This window comes from Notothenia rossii, assembly GCF_949606895.1.
Source record: "Notothenia rossii genome assembly, chromosome: 3".
In the NCBI taxonomy this organism is placed as follows: domain Eukaryota; kingdom Metazoa; phylum Chordata; class Actinopteri; order Perciformes; family Nototheniidae; genus Notothenia; species Notothenia rossii.
The window spans coordinates 39,029,512-39,039,511 of NC_136901.1; the positions used below are offsets into that span (position 1 = coordinate 39,029,512).

The 10,000-nt window shown below is 40.6% G+C and overlaps 1 protein-coding gene across 6 annotated transcripts in view; it reads left to right on the top strand.

Annotated features, from left to right (window-relative positions):
- Window positions 1-10,000, top strand: part of nhsl2 (NHS-like 2) — a 172,359-nt gene that overhangs the window by 66,424 nt on the left and 95,935 nt on the right. Inside the window, exon 1 of one of the 6 annotated variants that reach the window (XM_079672189.1) lies at window positions 4,760-7,229. The exons of the other annotated variants lie outside the window; for them this stretch is intronic. Coding sequence (XP_079528315.1) covers window positions 7,205-7,229 — 25 coding nt within the window. The 5' untranslated portion in view covers window positions 4,760-7,204. Of the gene's footprint in view, window positions 1-4,759; window positions 7,230-10,000 lie in introns of those variants that run through there. 6 annotated transcript variants of the gene reach the window in all.

Consider the following 10,000-nt stretch of genomic DNA (forward strand, 5'->3'; position numbering starts at 1 on the left):
AGTCCTCTCCTGCTGATGTTCAGGTGTATATCAGTATGTAGTGTCTCTACTTTAAAGAGTCCTCTCCTGCTGATGTTCAGGTGTATATCAGTATGTAGTGTCTCTACTTTAAAGAGTCCTCTCCTGCTGATGTCCAGGTGTATATCAGTATGTAGTGTCTCTACTTTAAAGAGTCCTCTCCTGCTGATGTTCAGGTGTATATCAGTATGTAGTGTCTCTACTTTAAAGAGTCCTCTCCTGCTGATGTCCAGGTGTATATCAGTATGTAGTGTCTCTACTTTAAAGAGTCCTCTCCTGCTGATGTTCAGGTGTATATCAGTATGTAGTGTCTCTACTTTAAAGAGTCCTCTCCTGCTGATGTTCAGGTGTATATCAGTATGTAGTGTCTCTACTTTAAAGAGTCCTCTCCTGCTGATGTTCAGGTGTATATCAGTATGTAGTGTCTCTACTTTAAAGAGTCCTCTCCTGCTGATGTTCAGGTGTATATCAGTATGTAGTGTCTCTACTGTGACTTGTCTCCTGTGCTGCAGCACCTCTTTTCACCCTCCGTCTGAAACCAGAGCCCAGTCTGCTGTGATTGGTTAGCTGGCTGGCTCTGTTGTGATTGGTCAACCGCTTTGAGATGTCCCGCCCCTGAGCCTATCACGTACAATGTGTTGGAGTGCTAGCCAATTGAAGTGTGAGTGCAGGGGTCTCACTGGGAGTGTAGTAAGCTCCAAAAAAGGTTCATAGGCCCTCTTTAAATGCTCAGAAAACAGCTATAAGTGGACTTTGAGTCAATACTTCACTTACTCATCGTTATTAAATGTCAGAGGCATGATCAATGATGAATTCTGAATGAAACTGACTTTACAAAGTGCTTGACAATTAAAGGTGGAATGAAAAGATTAATAAATGGCTTGAATCTCACACATTATTAGCTCACCTGCTTAAAAATAATGTGGAGTGTGCGTGCAGGGCCAACATTCTCAATGCTTCATCTATTAAGCATTTCATAGTTTATGCATGGTCAAATGTGTTTCGTGTATCTGTGTTTCATGCATGTTCAGGTGTATATCAGTATGTAGTCCTGAAGATGCAGTGGATTAATTGGTGATGTTAAACCTGCCGATAAAGTGTGAGAAGTGTTCTTTGTTTTGTCACATGTCGTGGTTCTGTTGGCTTGTATGACTCATGTTTGTAACAGTACTGGTTTTAGTGATCACTGTTGTCCAATAGATGAGGAGTTGGGACTTTTAGCCGCTCATGTGATTCGTTTTTTAAGGGAATGACGAGCGGTTTTATGTTGAGTGTGAATTTGAATCTTTTCACATAACTCTCACTTTCCTTCTCTTTCTGACTCCATGTTCTCTCTCTTCTATCACGTTTCTTCATGGCATATTAACCTGACATAAGCACACATGAAGGTGTTTCATTGTGATGCCTCTATCTCGGTAGGTATAAGGCTGCTATGCAACTGTTGTCCTAGTGATCACTCGATAACAATCCTCCTTTGTTCTCATTTCTGTATTCAACCTTTTATTTGTATCTCTACTTTTCCTTTACTTGTATTCCCTCGTCCACTCGTTCATGCTAATAGGCCAGACTGACCGCACACACACACACACACACACACACACACACACACACACACACACACACACACACGCACACACGCACACACGCACACACGCACACACGCACACACGCACACACAGACACGCAGACACACGTACTCACACACACACGCACAAACAATATGGCAATTTGTCATGGCGATTTTTTTTCTTTCTTGCTCAGTTCAGTAATTTCTGCTTCTCCATCTCATCTGAATGCAGGTGGAACACACACACACACACACACACACACACATTCATTCATGTATTAGATCGATGATGTCATGTTCAGCTCAGCCTGCAGCAAGAGAGAGAGAGAGGGAGAGGGAGAGGGAGAGAGAGGGACGGAAAAGAGAAGAGGTGTGTGTAGAGATAATTGGACGAAGGCGAGGATGAGGAGGGTTTATCCGAAGCGATTGAGAGATCTGAGATACGAGATGTGAGCAGAGAGAGATGGAGATGAAAAGAGAGAAGAAAAAGGAGTAGATGAGCAGATGAGGAGATGAGGAGACAGGAAACAGCGCCTGGGAGTGTGTGGCCGAGGCTACTGCTGCTGCTATGGCAACCGTACAGGTGTGAAAGCAGGTCAATTGAAAGCCGATTGGAAGTCTGCCAGCTGCTAACAAGCACTCAAGTGTGTGTGTGTGTGTGTGTGTGTGTGTTTGTGTGTGTGTGTGTGTGTGTCGCCTACTGATCTGTTAGAGGCATGTCACTCAGTGTTACTGCTCTCAAATGTTGTGCGATTAAATTGTCATGTGATTACCAACAAAACCCAGTGAGAGTTAGAGTTACGGTCATTTCAAATTGCAAGTCACACCCATTTGTTTTCCAGGGTGTCTTTGCAGAGTGAAAACCAAGCATCCTCACTTTTGATCTGCAGTTCTTTGTGAGGAGGCAAGGCCAGACGTGAGCTAGTGGTGGAATAAGTAGTTTTAAGTAAAAGCACTAACCAAACACTTTTTATCTCCTCTATGGTGCAGATGTTATTCGCTCGTGTCCTCCGATGTCCTCAGAAAACTTAATGGTGTGGAGGATGAAGTCATTTACAAGCAGATGCTGCTGTAAGATTAGACTGGGGTCTGGCATTGAATTTCAACATAAGAAGTTAGGGACACTTTAGTCAAAGTCGTGAGAAACTTTCTGTGAAAAACGGTGTGTTAACGGGAAAATAGAGAAATGGTTATATATATTATGAAAACAGCAACTCAGATCGTCAGACCGTTATTGATCATCATCAAAGACTGGTTCAAATATGTTTTTAAAAGCATGACTCTGCAAAAAAATGTAATTGGAAGAGGAGGCTCATGAGAAAGCTTGGATTTTGAGATACTCATTTATCCTAATATGAGCTATAATTCACTGTAGAGACAAAACACAGAGACACAAGCAGTCGTGTGAGGACAAGGACCTCAATAACTGTGATGAATATTATAACTAACAGTGTTAAAGGGCAGATTATCGAATCATCAAGCCAATATGTAATCCATTACTCTCCCCTGCTGGTTGCATAGCAACACTGGTCAATGTTCCTGCAGTGAATATCCGTCTGTGATTCTCCGATTTTCTCAACGCTCTCAAAAATGTGTGAGCGCAGGTGATGATTTCTAACCTGTATTTATCCCAGGGATACTTCTCTTTCACACTTCTCTCCTCCACTTCTCCAACACTGAGCTTTAAAAAAAAAAAAAACCTTTTCAGTGTCACTGAGTTCAGCCGCAGTCCTAACGGCAGAGAGGGCAAAAGTACACACATCCTTTACTCAAGTAGAAGTACAGATACTCGTGTTTAAAAATACTCTGGTGAAAGTAGAAGTACTGACTAAACTTCTTTACTCAAATAACAGTAAAGGCTTTGAAAGGTGCTTCAGTAAAAAGTACCCATAACTAGCAGCTGTTTTAAAGAGTACCTGACCTCCCTTTATATTAATAGAACAATAATGTCATTGTTAGCTAATGAATGTTTCCATGGTGACCAACGGCAACATGACAACGTTTTCATTGGTCCCTCTTCTTTAGAGAAGACCAGGAAATGATGGATACACGGATCGTGTTCAAATCAATAGGCACGCAATGACTCTAAATAATAATGATCACGCCACCAAACACACATTCAGACTAAAGGAACCAGCCTGTTTGGAAAATGAGAGAAGTAGAAAGTACAGGTATTTGTGTTCAACATGTAAGAAGTAGAAAGTTCAGGTATTTGAGTTCAAAATGTAAGAAGTAGAAAGTACAGGTATTTGTGTTCAACATGTAAGAAGTAGAAAGTACAGGTATTTGAGTTCAACATGTAAGAAGTAGAAAGTACAGGTATTTGTGTTCAACATGTAAGAAGTTGAAAGTACAGGTATTTGTGTTCAACATGTAAGAAGTAGAAAGTACAGGTATTTGGGTTCAACATGTAAGAAGTAGAAAGTACAGGTATTTGTGTTCAACATGTAAGAAGTAGAAAGTACAGGTATTTGAGTTCAACATGTAAGAGGTGGAAAGTACAGGTATTTGAGTTCAACATGTAAGAAGTAGAAAGTACAGGTATTTGTGTTCAACATGTAAGAAGTAGAAAGTACAGGTATTTGTGTTCAAAATGTGAGAAGTAGAAAGTACAGGTATTTGAGTTCAAAATGTGAGAAGTAGAAAGTACAGGTATTTGTGTTCAACATGTAAGAAGTAGAAAGTACAGGTATTTGAGTTCAACATGTAAGAAGTAGAAAGTACAGGTATTTGTGTTCAACATGTAAGAAGTAGAAAGTACAGGTATTTGAGTTCAACATGTAAGAAGTAGAAAGTACAGGTATTTGTGTTCAACATGTAAGAAGTAGAAAGTACAGGTATTTGAGTTCAACATGTAAGAAGTAGAAAGTACAGGTATTTGAGTTCAACATGTAAGAAGTAGAAAGTACAGGTATTTGTGTTCAACATGTAAGAAGTAGAAAGTACAGGTATTTGAGTTCAACATGTAAGAAGTAGAAAGTACAGGTATTTGGGTTCAACATGTAAGAAGTAGAAAGTACAGGTATTTGTGTTCAAAATGTAAGAAGTAGAAAGTACAGGTATTTGAGTTCAACATGTAAGAAGTAGAAAGTACAGGTATTTGAGTTCAACATGTAAGAAGTAGAAAGTACAGGTATTTGTGTTCAAAATGTAAGAAGTAGAAAGTACAGGTATTTGAGTTCAACATGTAAGAAGTAGAAAGTACAGGTATTTGGGTTCAACATGTAAGAAGTAGAAAGTACAGGTATTTGAGTTCAACATGTAAGAAGTAGAAAGTACAGGTATTTGAGTTCAACATGTAAGAAGTAGAAAGTACAGGTATTTGTGTTCAAAGTGTAAGAAGTAGAAAGTACAGGTATTTGAGTTCAACATGTAAGAAGTAAAAGTTGTCCGAAAAATAAGTAGTGGAGTAAAGTACTGAAACCAGAAGAAATACACTAACAAAGTATTCCACTACTTCGCTCTGCCTCACGGTGACGGAGCAGATTCTGCGTCGCTGTGGGAGTTCAGTGGCTTGCTGAAAGGAACCTCAGCTGTTGTGTTTAAAGGTGGAGGCAGCATCCATCATCTCTGAGGTGGAGACCTGCACACTCAGCCTCTGGCCAACTCTCAGTATTCCAGAAATGAGATATTAATAACTCCTGTCAGTGACTTGCTGTAGAGTTTATCCTTCGTAGGGTCTGTTTTCTACACGGAGCTCTCAGGGTACAACAAAGTACAACTGAGAGGTGCTGAAGTATTTCTGCATTTAACTTGCACTATTTTATATTTATTTTTGTCTTAAGTACATTTTCGTCTTGTTTTTCTTTGCAACAATGAAAAAGTGTCAACCCCCCCCCCCCCCCTACAAAACAGTACACGTGCATAACACATATTTCCCTGCGTGTAATGTGACACGTGTATTTATTGAGCCTGGGGTCTGATCAGAGTTAACCACAAGTCACATTAAAGCCCTTTACTAAAGTCACTTCATTAAGTATGTTTTGGAAATTCTGATCTCATATTTTCCAGCTCTTTGTTTCATACTTTCTTTTAGAGATTTCTTCATAATTTCAAATCTATAAAACCGTTTTCTTAGCACGTCAAGGTCGAAGGATCTCTCATCATTGGGATAATGAATACAAAAACTAAATCCTGAGCTGAAAGTGAAACCAATTTAACACAATAAACTCACAAAGCCACCGTGCACACACACACACACACACACACACATACACACACACACACACACACACACACACACACACACACACACACACACACACACACACACACACACACACACACACACACACACACACACACACACACACACATACACATATATACACACACACACACACACACACACACATACACACACACACACACACACACACACACACACACACACACACACACACACATTGTGACATTGGGACATTACATTGACTTACAAGCATTTCCTGGAGACTTATCCTAACCATAATGATTCCCCTTATAGGGACATCCATTATGTCCCCATAAGGGAGGTGTGTCCCCGCACATGACTGTCTAAACAGATCTAGGTCCCCACAAGGATAGTAATGCTAGGCTACACACACACACACACACACACACACACACACACACACACACACACACACACACACACACACAGTACAGTATGCATACATTAACTCAACGTGTGAGAGCCGTTGGTGGCTTTTACCACCTCCAGTGTTTACAGGAAGTAAGTGTTGAGGAGAGGAAGGAAAGGAGCCGGGCTGCAACGACAAAGGACCTGATGGAGGAGAGGAAAGGGGGCAGAAAACACATTTTGTTTCACATTATTTCAATACAGGAGAAAAATAATATATGCTGCTCTGATTTGGACTGAATAGTTAAGAGGTGAGCAAAAAGGTGACTATGGACATAGTAATAAACCTCATGTCAAACTCCTCTTACTTGAAAGAAACACAGATTATTTTCAATTCTAGTGTTTTTGAGGGTTTTAGTGTTTGGAAAAAATTTGTAAATATATTGTCGTTAATAAACGGCGGTTAAATGCAGTCGACATCATACAGTACATCTGCAGCACTAGGTCAAGGTTAGGGAAAAGTTGGTTATGGTTAAAATGTGAATGGTTCAAACTGTGGCCTTCTGCATCAAGGAAACACTTCCTGCTTCATTTCAGGAAATCGGTCGTTTGAAATAATATTTTTTTGCAGAATTGTTTGATTATTAGCGTAATTCTTAAATGAAGCAAGTTACCATGCAGGCAATACTTTTAGGGTACCACCTATCCAAGGACCTCTTACAAACTTGTTAGAGTCCTTTGAGGTAAGGTCTGCAGGAAAAGGAGAAGGGGAAGTGGGAGAGAAAGAAGGGGGAGCCACCTTGAGTTTCCTCCCGTTCTCTGCTCTCACACCACGAGAGAAAGCCTCCCTGCACACTTCCTATCTTTCTTTCTCCTTCTCTTTCTTTCTTTCTCCTTCTCTCCCGACTCACAGCCTAAATGAGTCAGTGGGCTTACCTCTTATCCTCCTCCTCCTCCTCCTCCTCCTCCTCCTCCTCCTCCTCCTCCTCTCTCTGCTTTTCCCTCCCGAGTTGACATGTTCGTGATAGTTTCCTAGCCGGAGAGAGTTTGGGATTACAGACATGGAGGTTTTCTGGGCCAGGACAGGTAAGAGACACTAAGACTGGCCTATTGTTTTGGTTTGAAATCATGTTGTGGTTTTGGGAAGTTGGAGCAGAGAGAGGAGTGGTACTGGAAGGGGTCTCTTCCTACGATAAGAGAAGCAAAGGAATGTTACACTTGACATTAGACGGGGTAACGTGACCATGTTCGCATCGTTCCTGCTGCATCTCTTGTGGCTGTTTCTTTGTGTTTACAGCCACACATCGCAAGAGCATCATAACTCCTGGTTGATATGACTTTAAATGTGTGTGTGTGTGTGTGTGTGTGTGTGTGTGTGTGTGTGTGTGTGTGTGTGTGTGTGTGTGTGTGTGTGTGTGTGTGTGTGTGTGTGTGTGTGTGTGTGTGTGTGTGTGTGTGTATTGCAATACCTTGTGTTGATCACAACGCTGTGGAATTTCACATGTTTGGTGCTGAAGAAAAACCCCAAGGAATAAAGCAAAAAAAAACTGCTTAAATCTTGTTTTGAACAGAAAAGCTGTAAAAAATCTTGAACCAACCCATTAAGTCGATTCATGGTTGGAAAAAGTATCTTATTCCACATTCAGACAGTAATGTTGTTCCAGGTTTTCATTGTGAGAGGGATATTTAAACCAACGACTCTATGGTTACCCTCTAATGGAAATATTTGAGATCATTACACATATTTGGTTGGATGGAATTTAATATGAAGTTCTGCGGATTTAAAACCATATCTGATTTCATTGCAAACACATGTTCATGTTTAAAGTTGTGATTACATGCTTACATGAGACACACACATACAGCTAAGTGAGTGTTCATGTGTGTGTGTGTGTGTGTGTGTGTGTGTGTGTGTGTGTCATCACATCTGAAAGCCTCTTTGTGAGTCCAGGAGAACACACTTTGCACTTTGTTCATCTCAAAAAGTCTTCGCACGTGCCTGTTAAAGTGCCACAAGGTCAACTGAGGCTGTGTGTGTGTGTGTGTGTGTGTGTGTGTGTGTATGTGTATGTGTATGTGTGTGTGTGTGTGTGTGTGTGTGTGTGTCTACACTTTAGCACATGGGTTGGTTTGAATATGTTGCTGAAAGAGCATTTTGACTCAGGCCTTGGTCATAGTGTGGTTTTGTGCTCAGTTACAATGGTTTCCAATAGAGCAATTATTACATATCACACACACACACACACACACACACACACACACACACACACACACACACACACACACGGCCTCCGTTTATCTACCATTTTACACTCTAGTATGGAAAAATGAACCGTGACACACACAGAGAGTCACATGCTGGTAGCACACGTACACACAGTATTTCACATAGTAATACATCAGTTAAACCATCACACACACACACACACACACACACACACACACACACACACACACACACACACACACACACACACACACACACACACACACACACACACACACACACACACACACACACACACTTATCTCATTCTCTCGCTACGTCTCTAAACCCCCAGTCCTCATCACAGCCCAGTTTAATATGGAAATGAGAGAAAAGTAAATCAAGTGTCATCGGGTTTTTATGCAGATGAGTTGCACATTTGGTTTGGAGCGATGGACGTGAACTGGGGGAGTGAGAAGGACATTTCATCAGGCAAGAAAACGCCAAAATGTTTCCAGCTCCTGAAATGTGAGAGAAAGGCCTTCAGAGGTTCACGATTGTTCCATGCTTGTTCATGCTTGTTATGCAGGCCTCTGGCTGAAATGGATAAAAGGATGACAGTGAAGTGAGGAAGAGGAGGAGGACAGTGAGAAGGACAAAACATTGGCTCAAGGTTGAAGAGGAAACGATAGGAAGAAAGAGGAGATCTGTTCAGATAATGAAGTGGGCTTTAGACAAGTGCAATACATTTCCTGTTGCAGAGGGAAAGTGGAGTGTTGCTCAAGTCCTGGGCTTGAATACAAATGTAAAGTTTGCATACTTTGCTTCCATTTTATGCTACTTCTAAACTTCAGAGAGATACTGTGCTTGATACTCAACTACCTGTAACCTTTTACATTAAAACAAATTCAATGATATACTGAATATGATATACATATACTGAATTCAAGACTTGGACATGTACAGTAATGCAGTATTTTACACTATGGTATTTTTGCTGAAGTAAGCAGTCTAAGTACATCTTCTTTGACCTTTCTCCGACATTTCGAGGCTTATTCCTTGTGTCTGTAATGTTTACAAGCTGGTGTGTGTGTGTGTGTGTGTGTGTGTGTGTGTGTGTGTGTGTGTGTGTGTGTGTGTGTGTGTGTGTGTGTGTAGCCACTACATCTTGTCATTTTGACTTCACCAGTTTTTCAATTATTTCTGTCATAAATCAACAAACCACCCTCATTTCTTTGAGCTAAGGTTGAAGCTGAAGCTAGCCACATGTAGCTTAGCTTAGACTAGAAGCAGCAGCAAACCACAAATTACAGTTTTACATTTCTGTTTGTCTACATAATAACACACTAAATACAACATGTTAATTAGTAAGCTTTAGATGTTTTGGTCAGCGTTTCATTTGACTTTAAACAAGGCTTCTTTTTCCCCTCAGCTTCCAGTCTTTATGCCAAGCTAGGCTAATTGTGGCTTAAACAACAGTGTGGTGCCAATCTTCTTTTAAACTCTATCCCCTGAAGTAAATACGCTTATTTCCCCTAATGTTTGCACCATTCAATGTCTATAAATGTAAATAAATATGCAGATTTTCATATTTTTAGTTTTAATTCAACAAGAGTAAGGCTATTTCCTTTTAGATTTGATTAGCGCTGAC